We start from the raw sequence: 26,302 nt of genomic DNA, 5'->3' as shown, positions 1-26,302 counted from the left end.
AAGTAAATACCTCCATCCCCATCTAGATCTACCCATACTTCCTGGTACCATTGCAACTCTCTTGGTTCCTTTATCGTTGTGTAATGCAAATTATCCAATATATCCCCATATTGCATGTAAATAGCTGTCATTATGTATTGTGGTGTGGTGTACTCTCCTGTTTGCATTTGTGCATCTATCATGGTAGCTACCCTTGTCGGTCGGCCCATTGTCACCATCATCATAGCCGAGTTTGGCATGCTTTTCTCACAACACCCTAGTCCCAGTTGGCACACACAAAAGAACAGGAGCACAAAAACGATGATGGGGATCAGTATTTTCATTGCCACATTTACCCATGATGGTATCCAGCTGAACAAATTGTCGAACCATGTACTTTCTTCTGCTCCTCCTTCCGCTCTCATTCTCTCCCCTAAATTGTGCACTGTGTTTATTACATGGGAGAGTGTCCCGTTATCAGCGTCTTCAGTTGGCACGAATGTGCAACACGCCCCCCCAATTTTTCAGCAAACACCACCGTCATATCTATTTTGCATTGTCATTAGGCGCAACGCGCAGAGCTCTATCTTTATCACATTGACCCCCTTTTCAGTGTCGTTGGCCAATTGAATGAGCTCCCAGCGCACTATCTGCAACCATTTGGCATTTGCTCGTGCTTGCAGATCAAGGGCAAGAAGTGAGGCAAAGAATGTCTCTGCTGATGAAAAGAGCTTGTATTTCTGCGGGATCTCAGCAAGACGTTTTGATGATTCGGATGAGATGTAATTGGAGGATCTTTTACTTCGTGTCAATGTTTTCTTTAGTTCATATTCTGACAATAGTTCATATGCTGGAGCTTCTGTTCTTATTAGTTGGGGCGCTGCCGATGGTTCAGCCGATTGCCCTGCTGCCGATATGCCAGCCGATTGCTCTGCTGCCGATATGCCAGCCGATTGCTCTGCTGACCCTTGGATGTGGCTCTCTGGTATTACCATCAGGGGTGTGTGGAAGGTGGCTAAAGCACAAGTTCCTTTCCACGATGCGGGGAGGTGCAGGTAAGCTTGCTTGCTGCAAACCCAATACATGTCCATTAGTGCAGCTGTGCCTTTCTTCATGTCGGGAATTATTACCGTTTTGTTACATCTCCTTGCTCCCCCCATGTTCACTTTCCCTTCCCCACGGAAACACAGTTCATGTGGCACTTCTTTTTGTATTTTGATAGGTTTTCCTAATGCTGTGACCCATGTTAGCTTTGCGACATGTTGCGACCAGATGGGGGTCACATGCCCCTTTTATCCATTGGAAAGTGTCATTTGGTAGGCCTCGAAGCGCTTCAGCTTTGCATTGCATTGTTTCCTCGTGCCATTTATTTTCTGCAAATCGTGTCCCCTTGATGACAAGAAATGGTTCCCCGAGGCAAATTACTCCTTGGCGCCGGCTTCTGCATGTTTTCTCATTCTCCAGCTTTTCCAATGTGACAGTGTGCGCCTGGAATGTGCTCTTTATTCTGCATAAAACCAGATGAATTAAACATTGGGCCTCCGACAAGGGCACTTCCTGTGGTACTAACATTTTCGGTGTTCCTGATGCTTGCGCGAAGAGTGAACAGACGTAGCAGCTCTCATTTGTTGCTTGCTTTGCTTTCTTTTTTTCTTTTCTTTTTTACATTTGTATAGCGCACAAACAGCCCTTGAGCATCGAGGCGCTGTTACTTGCAGGGAACTTAGTTAAAGGGGGGCACAGGTACAGGTAGGTAATGTATTTACAAGTTATACAATAATACAGTAGGGTACAGTTTATAAAACATTTTGCAGGTTACCATAAAATGCTTTGGGCACTAGTGTCTGAACACTGGCCCTACTGGGAAAAAGGGATACAGAAAGCACACACAATACTCCCTGGATGACTGAACGAAAATGTTTTACTACACACATGGTGGTTTTAATATTTTGGAATTTAGATGCAACCAACACAAGGGGAACAGCAAGGCATACAGACCTGATTATAAACACATTAAGGAATTAAGTGACTAAAACAGAGCTAAAGATCGTTTACCGCAACATTAAAGAAATACAAAGGCATGTACACCGTGCAATTCGCGCTTTCCCCACTCGCCGTAAACTCCAACTATAAACCAATGCAAACATCGAAGAGCAGTGGTCAAAGTAGGGGAACAAAGTTCCCTGCTGCCCTGCTCCCACAAACCCCCTAGTCACGTCCACTCCGACGCACAATCCAAACCCCCAAACCAACACCTACTGTTTATGGAAATGTGCAGTGCACTGAAGTGCAAGTTTCAAATTCTTCCTACACTTATTTCAAAACGAAACCATTCCAGAATGTTTTTTTGTTAAATAAAAGTAAAGGAACAGTAAAACAAAAAAAACAAAAAAACAAAAATGGCTAAATATAAATTCTAAAAGTACAGGAGCACCGCTCCCACCCAATTCCACCATGGAAGAGAAGGCGGAAACATTTTCCCTGCCAGAAAGCAAGGTTTGCAAAACCCAGAGGGCAGCCTGTAATTCAGCTCAGACTTGGAGAAAGTGTAAATTGCCGTGGCACTCATGTCAGAATACCATTTATTTGATTGATCAGGGTGGCAGGGATCTTCTATTTCATCTAACCCCAGGTCGTGATAGATGTCGTATCTTTTCCCTCCCGCCCCCCTTTTTCTCCTCCTCCTCCTCCCTTCCTGATCATTGTTTTTGACCCTTTTGTAATGTATTGGAAACATCCCAGCCCATGTTGTATCATTACTATTCAATATGGCATATGTATCATCATTAGTAGCAGCAATATTGTGTGAGGTAGGGTGTATGGTTGTCTGTGCATTAATACTAGTGTTAATTAAATCATTTGTCCAATAATAATCCCCATCATATTCGTTATATCCATAAGCATTACTCATATTTACATCGAAATGTAACACTGACACACTTGTTGATCCTACAGTGATGTATTCTGAGGGTTGCATTCCATCTGTTTTGTTAACATTAATTTCATGTGACTCCTGCCATATAGTCTTCACCCCACTCCATATAATTTGCGATCCTTCTCTTATCATGTTAGCCCCGCTCCCCCCCTTTGCATGTCATCAACAAGAGAGAAAAAGGGTATAGTACCAAGCTGCAAAAAACAACATTACTGACATAAAAATTGCAGCACATTTCAAAACGCATTCAACATCACTGAACCTTTTAGCCCTAATGGCGTCCCTATCGCTATCTAACATTAATTCGCTCTCTCCGATCGTGGGTCGTTGGGCCATTGTTCACCTGGAGGGGCGATATAAATTCGTTAAGTCATCACAATATATACATATATTTACATTCTTGTTCAACTTCACGTTTAAAAATTATTTTCAGTCCGGCTTGTTCTGTTACTCTATTGCTCATATACTTTTGCTATAGAGACAACCATCAAAAAATGAAGGTGGGAGATAGAGAGGGAGAGATAGGTGAGGTATATAGACAATATGCTGGCCAATTGAAGAGGAGAGGGGGAAGAGACAGAAAAGAAAGAAGGAGGAAGTAAGCTGTGCAGAACAAAATACATATCACTTTTATCTCTGCATATTCTTTTACTGACTCTTTTGTTATTTTCTTTCAACCTCATTTGTTGTCCCAGTAGCGCTGTCTTGCTCCTCCTGGGGGATTGTACTACTGTGTGCCCTCCTCACATCGGATAAGTACACCCAATACTTCAATCCCTTCACCTTCACCGCGGTGGGTGTACTATAAATGACTTTGTAGGGGCCATGAAACCTGGGCGAATTCCACCTTCTCACAAAGCTGCGGACATACACATATGCCCCCGGCATTAGTGGCTCGCTTGAACTATCTGTGGCCGGTGTACTAGTATCAGTCATCACATTTTCAGTAAAAGGCGGTGCTATTTGTTGCTGTACCTGAGGTTCGTTATAGCTGTAGTCTTGCTGTCTCCCACTTCCCATCGGTAGTCCGTAGGGGCTACCTGGGTGTGGACACCCCCAACCTTGTTCGTTCTCCATGGGCTGTTTCCCCTGGAAATACCCTGAAGGCCGCATTCTACAATCTCTAGAGTAGTGTCCCCATCTCCCACAGTTCCAACAGGACCCTTGTGGGCGGCCTCTCATTCCTCGGCCGCCAAATCCCCTATTTCCCATACCTCCAAACCCCTCTCTCTGGCCCCGGTACCCACCTCTTTCTCTTGCTGGTCTTTCTTGCCACTGTTGCCCACCGTATTGCTCTTCTCCGTTCCACTGTCCTTGTCCTCCTGTGGCCCGCAGTGATGCTATTGTTGCTGGTCTGTTTCCCGCTCCTTCGTCTCCCTCGTTTTCTCAGTCTGTGGTTGCGCTGGCGTTGACGGCGACGACCTTCACTAATTTGTTCTGTACCAGCTTTGCCTCGTCTGCCAGCCTTTTTTGTGCTCTTTCCTTTTCTCTCTCTTTGATCCTCCTGCAGTGGTGCACAATTATACTCTGTATTTCAGGCCAGCCCTTGGCTTCTATCCCAGCTATTTTGTACAAGGCCTTCTGCACCTCCTTCGGGAGCCCCTTCTTGATGATAAAATAAAACAAGGCGGTGGACTGGTTCCACGCCGTGCCAATTTCGCTTCTCCATAAATCCTGCACTCGCAGTATGAATTGCGTAGGATCCTCGTTCTCCTCCATTGGGCACTCCATCACCAAATGTAAATCTGGAATATCTGGAAACGTGCGCCTCAATGCATCCCATACCTGTGCTCGAACATTATTGAACGCCGATCCATCGTGGCGGTCACAACTCATCGTTACTCTGGGAAATCCATCCTTTTCCCACACTGCGTCTGCTTGATCACCAATTGCTGACACTAATAAGCTCTTCACATCCTCTATCGCTAGCGGCACTCCTGCTGTGTTTTTCTCAAAGGCGTGTATCCATTTCCCAGCCCCTCCCGACAGTGGGGGGAGGACCTTTAGCAAGTTGTTTTTATCCATTTGAGCCCACGGAATGTAATGTGGCCTACCTGCTCCTTTATGTATCAATGGCATTTGTAACTTTTGTTTCTTCCCTACCTTGCTTACCGCACCTTTCTTTGTCTTACTTACCATCATATTTCCCCCTCGCTGTCTTAGCCTACCCTGCCATAGTGGTGGCGATGGTGTGTTTGGGAACCGGCGGTTTGGCAGTGGGGACCCGGTCTCGGCAGCTGCCTCTTCATATTTGTCTAAGTCACTCCACACTTCTTCTAGTTCCTGCTCATTGTTCCCTTCACATCCTTCTCCTCTCTCACTGTCTGGGGTGGGTGGGCGTATAATCCTCACGGGTTTGTCATTTAGATGGAACAGGAATTCCCCTGACCGACACTCTTTCTCTTGCCCTTGTGGTATGCGTGTTCCTTGTGATGATACTGACCATGCTGGCACTGAGATCGCTTGCGCCACTTCCCCTGCTGTGCTCAATGTTGGTGTTAGATCCGCTATGGATAATGGTGCCACCTCTCCTCCCCCTGGTAGCATTTGGCTCCTGTCGCACAACGCTCGTAGCCGCGTTATCTCCATCTGTGCATGCGCTAGCTGGCGGTCTAATTCTCCAGTGATATGTGCTAAATTCACAAGGGGTGCGCTTGTTGGGCCATACAAACCTCCTTTATCATAGGGGGGTGGTGCTGTGGCAACTGCTCCTGTTGTAGGTGTAGGAGTTGGACATGCTGGTACGTACAGGGGCTCACTATATCCTACTGCTGGTCTGGACATTAGAGGATATATTTTAGTTGTATCGTCTTCAGCTGTAGTGGTTGTGCACTCGCCCTTTGGCGTTCCGCTTACCTCTTCCTGTGTTTTCTGTGTTTCATTCACTTTCTCTTTACTTACCTCTGCTGCAGGCGTAACTTCTTCAAACATTCGCCATAGGTTTAGTACTTCCCTTCTGTTTTGCAGTTGTTTCCCCTTATACCTTGCTAACAAGTGTGTATTGTATTGTTGTATTGTTTATTTATTTATAGAGCGTGCCTGGCCGTTTAGCAACTGGGAGCTTGCAGAGAAATAAATATTGGGTTATAGGTACATGAATATGTTACATTTCTTAGGTTACAGGATCATATATTACAGTTACATTACATTTCTTAGGTTACAGGATCATATATTACAGGCTCATATATTGAGCATTGCTTACAAGGCATTTTTACTTACAAGAGAGATATGTTACATTTATCAGAATCTTTTGTGTAGCACTGTCGGATGACTTACAGTATAGATAAGTTACAGTTACAGTGTTTGCAATGAATATACAGAGTATTTGGTATAGTTGGGGCATTTAGCGGTCGTTATTTTTAAGCCAGAGTTTAGCGTTGGCTTTGAACACATGGAAGGAGGGGGTGGCTCTAAGTGCATCTGGGCTGGAGTTCCAGAGCTGCGCTGCTCGAACCAGGAAGCTAGACCCACCAGTTCTTTTCAGTTTAAAGTTAGGGACTTTGATGCTATTTGAGAGGGCCTTTCTGATGGGACGTTCAGAAGTGTGCTTTGTGAATTTTTCTGACAGGTAAGCAGGAGCTTTGTTGTTCAGACAGTTATGTGTAATGTTCAGAGTTTTGAGTTTGATACAGTCATTGATGGCCAGCCAGTTGACGGCTCTTCTGTGGGTAGATATGTGTTGTCCTTTGGGTATGCTTAGGGCTGTTCTGAGGGCATTGTTCTGCAGGGTTTGGAGTTTGTTAGTGTTATGTTTACTGGCAGGGCTTTAAGTGGGGTAAGAAATCGAGGGGGGTCCCTCATTTGGGGGCGTGGCTTGTGGGAGGGGCGTGGCCTAAAATGTACACAAATCATAGGGTATACACACAAATATATATAAATGTTATATATTTGTGTGCGTACCTTACTATGGTTTGTGTACTTTGCAAGCCATCTTTTATAAACGTAGAAATATGTTACATATTTCTACGTTTAGAAAAGATGGCTTGCATAGTACACAAACCATAGTAAGGTACGCACACAAATATATAACATTTATATATATTTGTGTGCATACCCTACGGTTTGCCTAGTTTTCAGGCCATCTTTTTTAAACATTTCAGGTTTATAAAAGATGGCTTTGAAAGTACACAATTCAAGCCATCTTTTATAAAGCTTTGACTACGGACAACATTGTCCGTCGGTAAAGCTTTATAAATATGTCTTGAAATGTGTACTTTCAAAGCCATCTTTTATAAACCTCAAAATATGTCGAGGAATCCCCAGGTTCGCCGAGGTTAAAGACGCCTCGGCGACCTGGGGAAACAAAGGGACAGTAACTGCCTCTTGTGACCTCTCGCGCAAGGGGTCACCAGATGCAGTTACTATGACTGACGGAAGTGGCAGCCAGTCACAGTGTCGCTGTGGCTGGCTGCCACTACTGTCAGCTTGCCTGACTTCATTGCTGGCGCATAATGCATCCCGCCAATGTTGCGGTAGGACGGGGGCCCCGGCAGGGCCCCGGGCTCTGTCCCACTTTTTGGAGACTGCCGGGGCCCGGCCCCGGCAGGCCCAGGCCCACTTTAAGCACTGTTTACTGGTACCTAGGTACAGTGCATTGCAGTAGTCTAATTTGGGGAGGATGAGGGCTCGCGCAATGGTGGTGCAACTATCTATGGAAAGGTATGGTTTGCAGGCATGGATGAGTTTGCAGGTGTAGCTGGTTGCTGAGGCTGTGGCATTTACTTGCTTGTCGAGGGTGAGAGCTGAGTCTAGGTAGAAGCCTAAGGTTTTAACTTCCTTAGCCACCTTTATTTTGATGTCGTTGATCGTGATGGAATTGTAAAGCTGGGGTAGTTTGTTCAGTTTATTGGTAGAACCAATGATTAAGAGCTCAGTCTTATCGTCGTTAAGACATAGGCCATGAGTGGCCATCCAAGTTTGGATGATTTGGTAAATTTTGTTTGAGTCTGGTGTCTTTTTCATAGTCACCTTGGATTGGGATAAGGATCTGGGTATCATCGGCGTAATTTGTATACTAGACCCCTAGCTTGTCCAGTATATCAAAGAGAGGCTTTGTAAAAATATTGTATAGCGTGGGGGAAACACATGACCCTTGAGGGACTCCGCAGATGAGGGGGACTGGATCCGCTGCTGATGAAGGAGAGAAGACTCTTATGGTTCTGTGGTCCAGGAATGAATTTATCCATGCCGTGGCTTTTGTGGAGAAGTTGGCTGCCGATTTGAGGTGATTGCACAGTACCTTGTGATCTACCAGGTCGAAAGCAGCTGATAGGTCTAGAAGTAGGAGAATAGACACATCTCCTCTGTCTTTACGCTCGTCTAGCTGGTTTTTAAGATCAAGGAGAGCTGTTTCGGTTCCATGTCTAGGCCTAAATCCAGATTGTCTTGACCCTAGTAGATTGTTGCTCTCCAGATAATCTTGGATCTGAAGGTATGCAGCTTTATCTAAGATTTTAAGGAGGAACGGGACAGTTGTTATTGGCCTATAGTTTGTTGGGACGTTGAGGTCCAGGTTAACTTTTTTTAGTAGAGGTAGTATCCATGCGTCTTTAAGGTTTGTTGGCACAGAGCATGATTTAAATGAGGAGTTAATGAATGATGTGACGAAGGGGGCTAGTTCATGTGCAGCCTCTTTAATAATTGGGGCTGGACAGGAGTCCCCGAGGCATCGGGACGGTTTCAAGGACAAGATGATGTTCTTAGTTTCTGCAGTAGAGATGACTCTAAAGCTAAATTGGTTAGGGGGTTTAGTTTGGTTAGTGGCAAGTTCCTGGAGGATGGTTTCTTGCGTAGAGAGGGCGATGTTGTGGAGGGCGGATTTTTTTGCTCGTATTTTGTCTTGTAGCATTGTGATTTTGTTGCAAAGGGCTTTTTGAATGTTAGTGCACCAGACTTTGTCTTTGGTGCAAGAGTCTATGGGTGCAATTGGGGATTCTAATTCTCTCAGAATGGAGAAGATTTCCCTGGTGTTCGAATTGGCTTTTTTGATTCTGTCATTGAAGGTCTCTTTTTTAGCCTGAATGATTTGTTTTTTCTAATACTCTCTTGTCGAATGACCCACCCTCTGGCCAGATTGGCGTCACACTGTCCCCTTTTATCTCCGTCAACCATTGATCATGGTATTTGTGTATTTTCTCACTGTATAACGGAAGGTGCTGACAAATATGTGCTAGTGGTGTTATTCCTCCCATGACGATGTGTTTCCTTCCCTCCCTCTGTCTGTACTTACCTTTTGACCTCCCTTTCCCCTTAATCACTTCTTCACCAGTTGGATAATATACCACGAGTCTTATCAATTACTTGTAATTTGTATGCACATATATGTATCAAGATATATATATATCAACCACCTTTTCAACGTTAACCTTTTAGTTCTTGCATGTTCAAATTCAACAGTTCATTGTTGCATATTTTGCCACTTTAACCACAAATTAATCACAGTACTTGGATATCCTTGACAAAAAATGGACAGAACACAAATCACATATAACACTTATCATGCACCTGCACTACCTGCGCGCGTTTTCTCCCCGTTGCTCTTTTTTCCACCCCTTTCCCATTTCGCCTACTCTTCTCATTCACTCCCCACCTCTTACACCCTCTTACTCTTTTCCAAGAATCCTTTCGTACCCAGAAAAAGAATGTTCTAAATAAATACTCCGAGTCTACTCAATATACGAGACTCCTACTATTTTCTCTGTAACTTCACTTATTTATTCTGCACTCGACGAGACAATGCTACGCGGCGCCGCCTTCTACCCCGTTCAGGCTAGGATACCACTTCTCTTTTTCTCTTCACTTCTTACCAAAACCTAATGGCCATATAAAGGTTAGATCAGAAAAGCCTCATCATCACTCACACAGGCCCTACTCTTCCCTACTACCCGTTACCACCTGTCCCCCCTATTTCCCCTTTACCTTTCCTTCGTAACCTTCGCAACCGGCACTCACGTGTTCAGTCAGGTGACCCGAGGGTCGCCGCTCGCAGTCCGACCCCAGTCAGGCTCGCACCCCACCCAAGCCGTGGCCCGCCTCGGCGAGCAGCTTTTCAGTCGGGTATTTGTCAACCGGGAACCCTTGACCCTTCTTCGTAGTGCGCCCAGGCTGGTCGGCCGTGGAGGCGATGGTTTCGTTGGGGGGCGTCCCGGATCTTGCCGCTCAGCGCCGGCCTCGAGGCACCTCTCCGATCAGGTCGCAGGGGGTCACCAAATGTTTGTGCCCACCCTGACTCACACGTGTAAAAATGAATACAACAGACACTCCCTGGGCAGGGAATAAGGCACAAAAGCGCAGGCTGTGAGAGTTCAAGGAAAAGTTTATCTAGATCTCCGAGAGCGCTCTGACCACATCAAGGTTACAACACATTTATATAGTACATCTACATTTTTAACATATGATGCTACGTTGGACCAGGATTGGTCAGCCGTGGTGGTGACTTGGGTGTGTGCATCATCTCTTCCTCCGGGTTGGTTGCTTGGTTGGCGGGAGGATTGACGTCAGACATTTGTGCTCCGGATGGGTGAAGGTCAGGTCGCTGTGAAATATGGTGGTCACTATCTAAGCTAAGAAAATAAATTCTGAGTTATGCATGCACTAAATAACAGTTGATCAAAAGACTCTCAGTAGTGTATCATGTCGTTATACAAATCACTCAAAGGTTTATACCATCTACACATTTGGGTTACACAGGTCACAGGTTTAAGGGCCTTGACCACTATAATAATGTCATTGAACTATAGGGTTAGTCTCACAAGAATCTCAGGTATGTGGCACTTGTTAGTATTGGGCACGATATACCGCACAGGGGCCTAATGTTAGTTGGGGGTCTGCTGGGTAGGTTTCATAATATGGTTGGCAGTCTGGCACATGAAAGGGGTGCCTTGCAAGGACACAGGGTTAGAATGGCAATAAGTTTCAACTGGCGGGGGTAAGAGGGCAAGGACACTTTTGTGGAGATGGACGAGCCCTGTGCTTGGCTCATGTTGGTTCACATGCAGGACAGTGATCTCAGAGGAAAAGGGATGTGTTACATTTATTATTTGTTGCAAGCAGCTCCGGCCTCAGCGTGAGAATGGAGCCGCAGAGTTTTCCAGTTGGAGTGGGGACGAGGGTGGGGGCCATGTGCTCTGAGCTACAGCGGCGGGCAAAAGGGAGAGATGCATTTTGTACTATCGCAGTGAGGCCTAGTTACCAAGATGGAGTCGAAAGGGGGTACCGAAAGTGGATGCCCTGTGTCCTGCTTGGTGGTCCCATCTACGCAAATATAACCAAAAGTTAGTATCGCATAAGGGCGAGGGGCGTACCCACCACTAGAGGCACTTGGTCCAAGTTTTGTACTGAGAAGTGATGGTAGAGAGGGGCCCATTGGCCCCTCGCTCCCACACATTACCTAGCGGCTTTTGTTCATTCTGTATATTTGACTCTTATTAGTTATGTAAATAGATAGTTATGTAAATAGTCTGTCATGTAAATGTGTATGTATTATCCGACTTCTGTTAAGTACTACTGTTTCTTATATGTAACCAAGCTGAACGTATTCTTATGCTTTGCGCCCTGATACCTTCGGGTCTGGTGCACACTACAAATAATAAAACAAACAAAACAAACATATTTTTCGTAGTATACTTAGGAACAATGCTATGTGATGCTTCTTCCTGTTTTGTCAAGGGGTGAAAGATCGTGTTTCATCGTTTCCCATGATGTCACTTCGGGGTGAAGTCAAATGACATCACTTCCTGTGATGTCATCAGAGGTCAAGGCTTGTGTGATGTCACTGCCGCTACCCCTGGCATTTTGGTGAAATGACGTCCCTGGGTCCTTAGTGACTTAATGGTTTAGTGCCTACATTCTGATGGGAGGGGAGGTGCAGTGGGGTGTGGTAGTTGGTGTGCACAAAAAATGATCTACAGGAGTCCTTCTGACGTCACACATTGCCCTTTTATAGGTGCCTCCCCCTACTTTTGTCTGTAGCCCACTCTGTGCCACTGCTATATTTGATTCCTGGCGACGGCACTGCTAATGAGGTGATACCATTGGCCAGCACCCCCACTCTGACCATTGTTCCACCACCACTGTACAGATGTGGTCAAATATTTCCACTACAAAAGGATTGATGTAAATACGGTGGAGTTTTAATTTGTGGCTATTTTGTGAATTGTTGTTCTCCAGGGAATAACCACGCTCATTCCACGAGAGCCCAAATTGTTACTTTTATGTTGTGCGCGCACATTACAGACAATTCGGGGATATCCGTAGAGCAGTTGCATACTGTGCACTTCTGCTAACACACATTTTTATAAAAGAGCGGCGCCGGTGCGCAATTTGAACAAGAAAAATATTGCCTTGTTACCGAGTGTTGTTTTCTTTTTCCCTCTCTTTCTGCTCGGTTAATCTCTCCTAACGTTTGGCAATAGCGGAGAGCCTGCGGTATATGATAAAGTTACCATTGAATCCGTTAAACCTCCTCCATTTGTCTCACCTCCACTCCCCTTTTCACCTAACGTATCCGTCAGCTATGATGCCTGAAGAAAAAAAGATTATCGAAGATTAGGTCACACGCACACCGGAAAGCGACCAGCTCATTGTTCAGCAAATGCCGGCCGATAGGTGGCAGTCAATGACAGCTTTTGAGACTTGCAGTGAGCCTACCCCTGAGAGTAATGCAATCACTAAAAAATTAAATGTGTCATTTTGCCAAAGTGCCTCTGCCTAGCAGGCTTCTTTTTTGGCCGTGATTAGACTGTGGAGACGCAGGTCAGTGTGCAATGGGGCAAATTAGGTTTCATTTCCCTCTAACAACTTAGAAACACAATTTATGACTATATCCACATTAACAAAAAGAACATCAAAAAACCACTGGCAAAGCCAATAGTTTGGTATTTTTGCAGGCAAGGGGTATCACTGGCACTGCAATAATGACACTACCTGGCCATTCTATGGTGACAGCTGGCAAATGGTGTTAGTGCCTGGGCATATAATGGCAGTGCCTGGCCAATGTTTATCTAATGCCTGCACACGAGCCAACACTGTTCCCAGTGCCTGGCAAATGCCTGCGTAGGAATTAGAATTGTTGGCTTTGCTAATCCTTCTTTTTAACAGGAATTCAGTGCAACGCACTGATGCATGAATATGTGTATTGCTTATAAAACAAATGGCTGAAGGCATGCTTGTTTAAGATATTTTTATCACACCCGTTGCTGGCTTAGAGCTGCCATTAAACCGATACCTTTGAGAAGACTGCTTATAAGTAACATTGGTATCGCCTTTAAATCAGAATTAGCGTGAAGAGATCCGTGTGTGTGTGCGTGTGCGTGTGTGTGTTCTGGGCTTTGGGGGGCAGGTAGTGGGAGGGAAAGGCCATAGGGATTAGTATGGCCAGTAGTAACCAATGTGTGGGTGAAAAGCAAACCATCCCCCACAGGGCTGCGTGTTTCTTCGCATCCCATCTATCTTTATTTCTCGTGCCAAAGGTCGTGGCTTACGGGCAGCACTTACAGCTCGGATGCACTTTCATTTCACTAAGCTGAAGGACTATATGGCATGGAGTTCTGCAGATAAACCCTGCTGCCCATGGTTCTCTTCTTTCTTCCAGGTGAAGATGAAGTCCCCGCATTCCGCATGGCTTATGAAGCAGAGTTGGGTAAAGATGCCTCCTTCACTTCCATGTGGACACTGGTCTTTATGGAGAGTAGACGGCCAGCACAGCCCGCAGCTTGGAACAAAGATGTCGAGGTAAGTTCACCATTTGTTCGTAGCTAGGTTCCTGGGCATGGGTTCCCAGTGAGCGGGTCTCTTTTGGTTGTCTTTCTCTTGCTTGCTAACTCTCCTTTTATCTTCTCCCTTTTTCTCCATTGGCTCCCCCGGCCACTCTTTCCTGTACTCCCCTCCCTTGAGGTTGTACAATCAACAAATGACAATGAATGGGGGTCTAATCCCCTTTCTCATGTGCGGGTTTGCTATGGTTTTGCATTGGCGGAATGCAGTGGTTAGTAATGCTGCTCAAGTCCCAGTTCACGTGAGGCGTTGCAGGCCTGTCAGCCTGTTAATTTGGCTGGGGAGCCATTCTCTGGCTGTGTCACAGGTGAGAGTAATGCCTTTGGGGTGTAGTCTTGGGCTCTGTGTTGTGTAGCGGATTGCCTTCGGCATGTTGCCGGTTTGGATTTGTAGGTTCTTGGCCACTTGGGGGAGCTTCGGTTTGGCTGGTCTCTCAACTTTCTACTGCTGGGACATGTAGTTTGTTGGAAAAGATAAAGAAAAACTGGGCAGCATCATGCGAGACAGGTATGGGAGGGGGGGGGGTCAACAGTGGTACTGTGCCCAAACAAACTGGCAATATTAGAAGGGACAGGGATTGGGGCCCTCCCAAATGGCACCTTCCCCCTCTCGGGTAGTACTGGCCCTGGCTTCCACCCTGGTAGGCCTCCCACCCAGGCTGAGAGGGGTCCCCATCTCCTCTTGACAGGGTCAGCATACTGAGAATGAAGATGGGAATAATCTTGGAGGTACTGCTGGTGCAGGCAACACCAGCACCAGAAGGGGCAGACGGTACAAGTCCAAGTGCTACTGGGTACCTACCACCCTATCACCAGCCCTTGGCAACAGTAACAGGGCACACAGGAGCCTCTGGCCATACAGACAGTGGAGGAACTGTATACATGAGTCAGTTGTGGTGGCGACTACTTTCCAGCCCTTATATGTTCTCTAGGTCTGCCAGTTTCCCCCCTTGGAACTCCACCTTACCAGGGCAAAAGGGGTAGGAAATGCTAGATGGTTGTACAGGGTTACGCGGAGTTATTGGTCTTTAGAGTGATGGGATGTATAGTTTTGGGTTAGGGATGGTGTGGGTATAGTTGGGCATTATAGAGGGGTGGATATAGTTGAGGATTAGGTGAGTCAGTGGGTACAATTGACCATTGGCGAATGTGTTTCTTGGGGTTTGAGAAGGGGCAGTGTTGTATTGAGGTTTGTGGTGGATGTTTGTATTGGAGAGGGGAGTAAAGATATGCAACCATGTCACTTTAATTAATCTAATTGACAGAAAATGCTGGTGTCAATTGTTCTATTTCCACAAAATGAGGTTGTGCGAGTTGGAACACATTTTACATACCGTCACCTGTGGGGATGTAGTGTTGAGAAAAGATTGTCCACAAGTTTGGCGCACAGTTACCATTGCCTGCATCAGGCTGGCTGTGTTGACTCCTCCTCTTCCTGGTAACTGGCTGGAACATGCTGCTCCATGTCAAGCATGGGCACGCGGCATCTGATCGTATGATGTGCAACATGCAGCATATCATAAGAATCATGCCAACCTTCATGTGGCAGTACTGCTGTGCACTGCCTGCACGATATGCCTTCAGGAGCACAACTGCCCATCCCATGGGGCATGATGCAGTGCCCTAGACGACCGCAAGTGCTTTCCAGAAACAGCAGTCTTTGAACCTTGCTCATCCACCTCCTTAGATTTTATTTTCTCCTTCCTGAAGGGATCTCTCGCCTCCTCCTTCACTCGACTTCACCCCTCTTCTTCCACCTCTTTTATCTCCGTGCTCTGCCACCTCCTTAATGCCTTCAACCACTTTGCCATGAAACAATCTCCACGTTCCCCTGCGTCCATCACCTAATTCCCTCACCTTGTGTGAACTGGTGCTTTTTATACACTCTCGGGCTTTCCCATATGACCACGAATTGTGAGATTGTCTGCAGCTGATGTTCCTGCCTACAAAAGCGTGATGATTGGTTTACTCGGGCCTGAGTTACCAATTTCTGAGCAGGTTGTAATTGAATCCTGTTCCTGTTCAGGGCTCCATTGACTGGGGCCATATTAAGCGGGTCCGCCATCTTGGCCTTCATTTGCTGCGTGACGTGGACGCGTACATTACCAGATTGACCAGTTCCTCAACAAGACTTGGTGAGAATGTTTCTGTCCCTGGCAACCTCGGCAGCTCTGGCTCGAGGGTGTCTGCCCAAATGGGACCTAGTTTCTCAGATTTCCTTTTAGCAATCCCTTTGTGCAGCTCAGTGATAGTCTTGCTATGAGGACTCACGGTTGCATCCCTGTAAAGGGTCAGAGTGCGTAGAAAGGGATTTCTCAAAACCACCTTGAACCACCCTGAATAATAAGAATGGCGACTGTGCATTTCCTGCAGGCTTTACTGACTGCCACCCCAGTCCAGTTTCTCTCATGTCGTGACCTTCAGTCTCATAGGGGAGGGTGCCTAAGGGTCTGTTTCAGCCCTGGTGAGCCCCTGTGCTTCTTTCTACGGTGTCTTGGTTCAGCATCTCCCTCTGGATCGTGACTGATGACTTGGGGACCCAAACTCCCTTAAGGTCTTCAGGTTTCCCATCCTTGTGGCTATTAGGGTTTCTGTCCCTGGATGTTGTTGTTTTTTGTAGCTGCCCCTGTGGACTCGTAAAATTGGGGTTGGATGAGGTTGTGGGGGGAAGGGCATTGTGGGTGGGGGAAAGAAGGGGAACAGTGCTTGCCCTCCCATAAGAAAACATAGCAGTAAAATGCAGTGTGATGTCCCAATCATCCAGATGTACCAGATCAATGTTTTAGTCTGGTGATGGCTTGGTGGAGTCTGGATGATCGGCAATGTATCCCTGTCAAGGCCGGCAACAAGGAGCAGGTGGTGGCATCCAGCACCTTGGGTCACCCCAGTGCCATCATCCATACTTCTTCAGGGGACCTTGCCATAGTTCATATGCAATTGGCCCAGCCTGTGGGGGTTGAAGGAAGCAGAGGGGGGAGAATGAGAGGCAAGTGATGTCCTGTACCAGCTATCATGCACAGTAGTAGTAAAAGCAGTAACATTATTTATGAAGCACACACTTATTACCTGTACAACACCAGTTTCAAGGTGCTGTACAATACAAACTAAAAAGATTGCAAATACATAACAGGTTAAAATGCATCATGAAACTTGAAACATTGCAGCACTCCTAAGCCTTTTAATTTAAGGAACATTAAAAGAGCCAAGGTGCTCTTTAAGTTAAAACTTGGAATGTTGCCGCATAGTGCTGTTTTTAATCAAAATTGGCAGGTTGTTCCATAGACGGCAGCATAAAGTACGCAGAAGTTTGCCACCATTCAATGACCTATGGAATTTACCTACCACCATCTAATCCTTAGCACTGGATCTAAGAGGGCGCATAGGCATATAGTGCTGTACCATATAGGATAAATACTCAGGCACAAAGCCATTCTCAATCTTCCAGATCTGCGTAAGAATGTTAACTGGAATCAGGTCTTCCATTGGCAGCCAACCTAGCTCGCAGAGCCTGTGATATATGATCAGATATCAAGTGGTGGAGATTCAACCAGGCCAGCCGGGTAAGAGAGCGACAGAAAGCCCCTTTTGCAGTAGCAAGGATGAGATGCAGAGGCAACCCTGGAAAGCAGGAAATAGTGATTCCTCAGAGGAGGGTCGAGAGTGAGAGACGGAGCTTGACCGCCAGATACTGGAACCACCAGAAAAGGTCCTGATACGAAGTCCAGGATGAGTGACCAGAACCTGAGAAGGCAAGGCAGAGGTGAGTGGAACCCACAGGGGTGAAAGGTTCACGAAAGCTCAGCACTGCAGAGGAGTACAACCAGCACAACGGTCATAAAACAGGGTGGCGACACCCAAGATAAACCTTGGTGGCGTGACTGAAACAAATGTTTGAGAGAAAAGAGACTGCTGACTTGAATTGAAGGGAAATTGCTTAGAGCCATTGAGAAACAGTGTGAAGAAAAATGCTGCATGCTGGAAGTTTCAGTCCAAGTTCCTACAAATGCTACAAATGCTACAAGCTGGAACTTGCATTTCAAGTTCCTAGAGCTATTTGGCGTGAAGAAAAAGAGTCCAAGTCCCTACAGCCTTTTTTTTTAATTGTATATGGTTTACAAAAGAAACCTTTACAAATACATTGAATAAGAAGAAAAAAAAACATACATTACAAATAGATTTCATTACACATATGGTAAAAGATACATAAAGACCCAAATATCCTTTTTCCAAGAATAAGAGACAGCCTTTGCGAAACAAAGAGTTCCCAAGCTGGTCTCTGGGGAGGTCTGAAAATTGGCCTACAACCTTTTACAGGCTCGATAGTAGCTCTCTGTTAAGTTGTCTTGGAAAGAACCAAAAGCACAGTGTGGATAAAGGTTCGGAGGAAGGCCAAAGCAAGATATGAGGCTGATTAATACAACGGTTCTCTCAATATGTACCTCCATAGACAAATGTTTGGTGCCAATTTCTCTCAAGTGGGAATCTGGCCCCGGTGCTGTGAAGAGAGAGACATTACCTTAGATAAGCTTGGTGCGTGCGTACAGTAAAAATCCTTGAGTGGTGAGAATACTTTGAGGAAGACCAGGTGCTACCAAAGGCCACCAATGGTTGAGATGATTGTGGATTGGCCTGTTGGTTTCTCTTGGTCGACTATTTGGTGAATATTGACAGGCACTCAGAACAGGATGTCTAAAGTGGGTCTCTGATGAAGTAGTGAAGTAGTGCTGCACCCAGATGCCTGGATGAGTTGCTCAAAGTTTCACTCAAGGTTATTTTGTATTTTCAGACTTTGTTAATCTGAAAAGAATGTGTACTCGTCCTAATTTCAACATTGTTAATGCCAACTTGATCTTCAATGAACCCTTTTGCTGGTTTTCTGGTCCTCCATTGAGGCCTCTTAAGGTTAAACCGGTCATTTTATTCCCGGTTTAGTATAGTTGGGTTAGGACACTAGAACTAACAATCACTACTTTTCAGGGCTTTCGGGCACTTAAAATCTTTGGTAACCAGTGAACCCCATGGGCCCAGCAACAAAGGAGACTATTCCACAAATCCTGTGGATGGAGTTTAGAATCAGGCAGTCCCAATCTAGAAGCATTCAGTCCTTTAATGATTGGGTAAGTAAGCTTGTTTGTGTGCTCAAAATTAGTTTTAAAAGGAAATCCAACACCCTAGCTTGTAGGTTGTCAAGGCCTGTAAATGACCAACTGGAAATGGCCTTCCATTTCTATCACAGTTAAGAGAAGTCGGGTGAGATTTGCCTTACGTGAATGCCTGCATTTTGCACTCCACTTTCTCCTCAAGAAAAGCTGCTGCCTCCATTACATTCTGTCCAAAGGTTGGTCCAACATAATTTTTTTATTCTGGTGCACCACTGACCCACAACCTATCTTGCCCTGCTGGCTAGGATTGTGTCTTTGTTTTAATCATTTGGAGGGATCAAACATAAATATGAATCCTTGCAGGCTGTACAAAAGGGAAACGTACTGTGCGAAACCGGAGGGTATTCTCCCAAATAGATCTTGGGAATCCCTTATTCAGGTGGCCAGCGAAGGGCTGTCGCTTTCAGATCCCAACCCTGGGAGGGATGATCACCTGGGTATGGGAGCCCAAGGTTATGCTTGGGGGAATGCCCCAGGGCGTATTATACCGGAGAAAGGGACGAGGAAGACGAGCTCCTTGAGACTTTTATAGGCTGCACCAACTCAACCTCCCTTCCACCTCAATAGCCTCCCTTATCCAAATCTAATAACCCCTCCACATCTGTGAAATCCCCTAGGAATCATCCAAACCCTGGTATATTTAAAAACTACAATCCCCAGAATCCCTGTTTTTCTGTTTTCCTCCCAAATACTTCCAATCATTCTTCTCCACATCCCTCTGCTTATTCTTTTCTGAAACCCCAGTATACTACATTGACCCCACACTACCATTTCCACAATCCACCCTATTCAGGTCACGATAACAACTCTGCTCATTTTTGTTCATTCCACAACCCCTAGGGCTATAATCCCGTACAACATCTTTTCTCCATCCTACTCTGTAGGATACTCAGAAAATCTACACGAACACTTGCTTACACGGTGACAGACAATGGGCTAATGTTAAACCTGTTTACCTGGCGTGTCCCAACCCAACGGTCAGGCACACACCTGATGTCCCTTTCCCTTTCCCACAGAGATAAAAGGTGGAGCACGAGAGCACAGGATGAGCAAGGTAGACCGCACAACGTGAGAGCTAACTCAGTGCGGCAGTTCAAGAGGAGGAGAAGATGGCACATACCGAAGGGGTGACAAGAGGTGAATGGATCTTGCCCTTTCTGATCAAGTCCTGTTAATCCTCCACAGAAGAAAGCATAAGACTGCAAACAATAGCCAGCGTGTGTTGCAGCAGATGTCTACGGTACAGGAGACCCTACTCCGCTAATAACCAAGACGGGAGTGACGCTGGTCTCCATGGTACCCACCTTGACGCCAAGAAGAAAGAAAGCCAAGCGGTTCATCACAGCTGGTGAGTCGAGGGGAGAGTCGATAAGAAACCGGACTGTGTTGAACGAAAAGTAACAAATAGATAATGGAACTGAGAAAGGCTTAAACAGCTATTGATGGAAAAGGGGAAAACCAGCGACATAGGAATCCGACACCACGTGGGTGTCCAACTCTGGCCGATTACCCGATTATTGAAACTACCAGAACCAGAAGGCCTTGAGAGAGGCGAGAAGAGGGGTCATAGTGGTAATAAGCGGGTCTTGTAAAATCCTCTGTACAGTCGAAAGTCTTTGGCCCGCAGAGGAACATGCAGCGAAAGGCAGATGAATCCAGATGATGAAAATAACGCATAAACTATGTATCGTAAAGGTTGCCAAGAGTGACCCCCAGCAGAGGGATGCTAACGAAAAGGGGCAAGGCCTGAAGGCCTTATGAACAGTGTGTTGACAGGAGTAAACCCGTCAGGGTATGTCCACAGTTGACAGTTTTGTCAAAAAGTGGCCAGAGTGAACCCGGCGGAGGGAGGCCAGCAAATAGGGGTGAATCCTGAGGAACTGTTTAAAAGGGACATTAAGACTCGAAGAAGAAAAGGGGTCCAAACCCAAAGGAGGGAGATCCAGGGGTGGATAGTCATCAACCCAAAGCTCACTTTTTGTTTGTTTGTATGTTTGAACCCATCAGGCTCCGGCGGCAAGAGGCTTTTTAACAGAAAAGAGACTTAACCACTGGATGCCCTGATTGCTGAAAGCTGAACTGTTAGTGTGTGCGGGGAAAGCTCAAGCGTGTGCTGTACTCCAAACTGCAGAAAACGTGGGGAAGTGAGACCTCAGGTATCGCATCCTGACTTATCATTTTTGTAAACACTTCTTTCTTTCTTAACATTATCCCACACTATTTTTGTATTTAGGGTAAGGATTGGCAATAGTCAGGCCTCCAGATAAGGTGCGTACGAGGCCTTTTTCTGCATGAAAATCTTGTAAATACGACAGCTTTAATATTTTCCTGTGTACATTTACACACAAGTTTAGAGCAGAGGGCAGTGCAAAGGTCAGGTTACTTGACAGAAACCAGAAGACTTATTTTGATTTGTATAATTTTTATAATTCTATGTACAGCGCTTTTCCAAAAGTGCTATATAAATAAGCATTTGACCATGAGATTAGCTATTGAATTTAGCATGGAGTCCTTGCCACTCTTTACTGTTGTATCATAACATTGGCATACCATTAGATAGTAATAGCTCCAGGAAATGAGGACTTTCATTAAACATCAAAAGACAATTCTGCTATCGAACCTCAAAACACACAATACAATTCATGCTTGCTTTACTATGTAATTGGCTAGGATTTAGTGTTTTCAACATTTAAATATATCCAAGAGAGATCAAATGGCCAGACCTTAGAGAAATAATGAATGGTGTATTCTGGCACAATGCATAAAGCTGCCGCATAGTCATTATTTCCATACAGTTTTTGCACACGTCGGCTGGATATCACATACATTTTACTCTCTTGCAAAGGAGAAAAGTAATTTTTACTTTCTTAAAATCACATTTACTCTCAAAGTTTAAGAATAGGGCGTAAAATACTCCCACCTCAAAATCTTATCTGGAGCACTGGCAATAGTTTTTGGTATAGTATAGGCCTTTTCTATTTGACACAACGCCACTAGGACTGCCTTATTATAATTTGATGGTCGAACCTTGCTCCCATCTTAGATTTAGGTTTAGATTAGGCGTTTTTCCGCCCTGCGTCTCCAGTTTAATAAAGACCCTTGAACTGGGATCACTAGTGTCTGTCTTTACTGTTGCCACCATGAGTTCCTTACGGTACCCGACTTGTCTACTTATCTGGCATTTCACATTAAGGTGTAACCTTGCTGGAAGAAGTTTTAGAATGTAGTAATATCCGTAGAGACCTTTGTGACTTTGTATACCCAGAGTATATTAAACGTTGATAATGTATAGTCTGAATTTAATTGGAACTTTAGAAAATCTAAATTACAAGCCAGAGTGTAATCAATTTGTATCTGTGTTTTTTGTGTTCATGAATAAAAGTTGCTGCCCCTATAGAGGTTTAATAAAGCATGATAATAAGGACATTATTTTAAAAGCAAACCAGTAGGCTTTCATTATTTAAATTGTACTGGTTCTAGTGCCCAGTCACTGAACCTTTACTCTCAGAGTGTAAATGAAAGAGATTACGTGAGTGGTAAGTCTTCCTTACAGGCCCCACTCATCGTGTTACTAATGCAGGAGGCACATGATGAGAAATGTGTCTTTAACCTGAACATATCACATTATATGCAGAAATGCACAGGCAATGATCATCATATTTGTCAAAGTAGAGGGTACAGGAAAAGCAAAACGTTTTGGGGAAAAATTGAAGGTGACTCTCATACACCAACAATTCTATTTGATGTCCAAATGCATCAGTGTTAGAAAAGATTTTCTTGAAGCAACTTTTCCTCCATAGTCTATGGACCCCCACACATTTTGCATTTATTTCTGTATCCTGACCTGACTTTTTACAGTGGAGCTCAGCCCTCAACTGCACCCTACTGGGTTTTAGGTCACTGTTATGGGGAAACTGACACATCCTTCAGGCTGTCAGTACTGAGAAACTTTGTTTCTCTTAGTCTAACGACTTTGTTGCCACTTGTGATAACATTTTATAATTGCGTAAAGTACCTTACAGTATCACGCAATGGGACCATTGTGTTTGGCGGCCCTAGACACTCTCTAAGGAATTTCTGGTGGTTGTACAATGCGCCTTAGGACAGACTGTTGGCAGCAGAAGCCTTTTCTCATACTTGTGTAACATTTTATCGTGCGATAGTGCCTTTATCACATTTGGCCCAAGACTGTGGCTGGTGTCCAAGATGGCTGTGCCACGAGATCTTTTGTCTGCTCCTTTGGCTATTTTGTCCTTTCCTCTTATCCCTACCTTTCCAGGTGTGGACTTTCTCATTTGGGCATCAGAGCTGTTTCTTTCGCAGGTCCCTGAAGGTCACGTGTGTAGGCATCCAGGAAGTGGGCTGGGGCTGTTGGGTCCCGATCCACATTACTGGTGCCAGGGTGTCTGGTGTACATGAGGACCCCAGTGGTCCCTGATTGGACCGCTGCTGGCATGCATACATGGGGCATAACTTCTCATTGGTGGGCCGGGTGCGAGCACTCACCTGACGTCGAATATGAGGAGGGGTCCTGTGTCCATTGCAGCAGATCAGCAACAGATTTGAATGAGTCTGTAGAAGGAACCAAGTATTCTGAAGAGGCTAGCAGAAGAAAAGACGATCCTGAGATGCACTGAAGAGGGCTGGCATCCGAATCCTGTTATTGTCCCGGTCGAGCCCTGCTTTGCGTTTCATCTCAGAAGACCTGTGAAGGTGCTTGAACCTTTGGAGTGGTGGAACTAGATTATCTCGACGCCTTCTGGTAGCCCTGCAAGAAAGCCTTCTCATAATTGTCCCTGGGCTATCCAATCAACTGACAAGCCGAACCCTTGGAATACCGTGCATGAGCGTTGTTTTTTCGAGTTTCGACCCGAGACTTTGGGGAATCCCAGCTTATCCTGGAAAGCACCTTTCTACCAAATCTCGCTGTCTCAGCACCTTTGGGTCACGAGATAGGAGGGTGCATCATACTGCAAGAGTTGGGTGCCCCTAAGTCTGTGTTACTTCCAGTGCCCTGAGGTCTGCTGCATCTGTGTTTTCTCCATTCTTGATCTGAATTGATAGTAGCAGCTCCTGTCCATAACAGACCTGTATCGGCACCTGCAGCGCCTGTGCATATGAGAAGCAAACAGAGGGTGAAAAATCGAGCCCCTGACAACCACCTCCAGATCTGCCAAGCCTGGACCAAAACCGAGCTAAGGGCATTAGTGAAGTCACTTACCGGTGGCTCTTTGTTCATCCAAACGCATTTACGCACGGAACGCTATTTTGGTCTTCTTTTTGGCTTGAGTAGTATCTGCTTCCTAAAGCCCTCTGAAAGTCAAGAACTGCTTTGTTCACCATAGCAGATCATCTCCTAAATTTGGAACCCGTTTCACCCTTTCAAAATTCTTCCCCTAACATTTTTCTGCATCCTAAGAAGTACTTTGTGAACTTTACGCATGAGTGAGTGCTTTTAAGCGTGCATCAAACATTGAACACAAGGCTTCATTCATCTTAGGGCTGGACTTATAAAGTTATGGTTCACATCTCGGAAAGGCTGTCTGTGCTATAAAAGTTGTTCATCCTTTTCCTTTAAAAGTATTGGTGGAGTTACTAACTTTCCTGCACTGACCCCATTGACTGTATATATCTAGTGGCCGTGTAGTTATGGTTAAGTCAACTCATAGGAAAAGCACTTTTTCGGCAGCTTATAACTTCGTTCCCCCTGGACGAATCCTCACCAAACTTTGCAAAAAAAAGTATATGGCCGGCTCTGAATTCTTTCGCCAAGTTGGGTGAGGTTTCGTGCAGGGGGAGCAAAGTTATAGGGGGGTCCCACATTTTTTTCCCCATAGACTGAATGGGGAAAAACTTTGCGCACGCCTACAGCCCGAATGGCTGGACGGATTTTCACCAAATTTGTGGCAGGAGCGGGGGCTTGGGTCAGAAAGCGTGCTTTTGTGTGTTTGGTGGAAATCCAACCAGTAAATATTTAGCAAAATACTGAAATGTACGTCCCAAAAAATTAGTGATATCTGGGTCTGCTATGCGGACCCATTTCCCTGTTCGCTCTGCGGACCGAAGTGTCATTGGCCTGCGGTACGCTGTGATGTCGACGAACATTGGACGCGGCCGGTGGTTGGCTGGAGGGAAGCGTGCTGTGCGTCAATGTTTTTGGGAAATGCCGCCATGGTGTATCGGAGGATAGTGGCACCCCAAAAAACCAGTCGAAAACATGGTTTGCATGATCGCCTGAGTGAAAGAGGGCGAACCAAAGATATTGGCCATGTTTTGTGCTGTAGGCTATGGCTGCCGGTGGTTATGTTGCCTTAGTGCATTTTGCGGCAGTGGGTTTGTGTGCAAAATGTTCCCATGCTTGTCTGACTTGGTTTGTAGTGGTTGTGGGTAAGGCGTAGCCTTTTTACTGCATGGGCATGGCATGTAGAAAGAGCCTAGGGCTTGGCCACCACCCCTGCAATGTAATTCCTCCATACAGGGGAGAGCAGTGAGGCACTTAGCAGTTAGATATGCAGCCGAGTCTGGTCACACCATTGCTGAAAAGGAGCCCATAACGACATGGAAAATTGGAAAGATTGTTTGGCAGCACACTGTTGCAATATGGACCATTCCCGCAGCTACTGACATACACTGCATTGGTGGTTAGGTGCACAAGGCCCTATCATATGTTGGTCAGTGTAGGCAGACTGTGTAGGGGATGGGGAATGCATTGGAGATAATATGAGGATATGTGCAGTCGGTGTACTATGGTTTGTTGTGCCTGCAAAGGCCCTACTGCCTTGTGTGCATGGCTACGGCCCTTGGCCGTAACAGTGTGGGCACTGGTTGGAAGTAGGTGTGAGAATGTTGCCTTGTTTGGGTCTGTTAGTGTAGCTATATGTACTTGTAGGCAGGAAAGCACTGTGGGAAATGTTACCATGCATGCCTCTATTGCCTTCCAGTGGGTGTGTAGTAGGACTAGGCAATTGGGTGCATAGGCAGAGGCCGTAGGCCTCCACCTATGTACCGAAGAGCCTAGGGCTTGGGCACACACTTGCTTTAGGGAGGGCAGTCAGACATTGGCACATGGAAGTAATTTGTATGGAATTTCCCTGTTTGCTCCGCGGACCGAAGTGTCATTGGCCTGCGGTACGCTGTGATGTTCGCGAACATTGGACGCGGCCGGTGGTTGGCTGGAGGGAAGCGTGCTGTGCGTCAATGTTTTTGGGAAATGCCGCCATGGTGTATCGGAGAATAGTGGCACCCCAAAAGGCAGTCTTAAACATGGTTTGCATGATCGGCTGGGTGAAAGAGGGCGAACCAAAGATATTGGCCATGTTTTGTGCTGTAGGCCATGGCTGCCGGTGGTTATGTTGCCTTAGTGCATTTTGCGGAAGTGGGTTTGTGTGCAAAATGTTCCCATGCTTGTCTGACTTGGTTTGTAGTGGTTGTGGGAAAGGCGTAGCCTTTTTACT

General features: G+C 45.8%; 1 protein-coding gene across 1 annotated transcript in view; it reads left to right on the top strand.

Moving 5' to 3' along the window:
* AMHR2 (anti-Mullerian hormone receptor type 2) overlaps window positions 1–26,302 on the top strand; it is a 1,032,826-nt gene that overhangs the window by 877,052 nt on the left and 129,472 nt on the right. Inside the window, exon 9 of the mRNA XM_069653310.1 lies at window positions 13,506–13,645. Coding sequence (XP_069509411.1) covers window positions 13,506–13,645 — 140 coding nt within the window. The remainder of the gene's footprint in view (window positions 1–13,505; window positions 13,646–26,302) is intronic.

Source organism: Ambystoma mexicanum, chromosome 3q (genome assembly GCF_040938575.1).
Source record: "Ambystoma mexicanum isolate Mex_15411 chromosome 3q, UKY_AmexF1_1, whole genome shotgun sequence".
Lineage (NCBI taxonomy): Eukaryota > Metazoa > Chordata > Amphibia > Caudata > Ambystomatidae > Ambystoma > Ambystoma mexicanum.
Note: the sequence above shows the minus strand (reverse complement) of the source record. Positions and strands in the feature narration are given on the sequence as shown.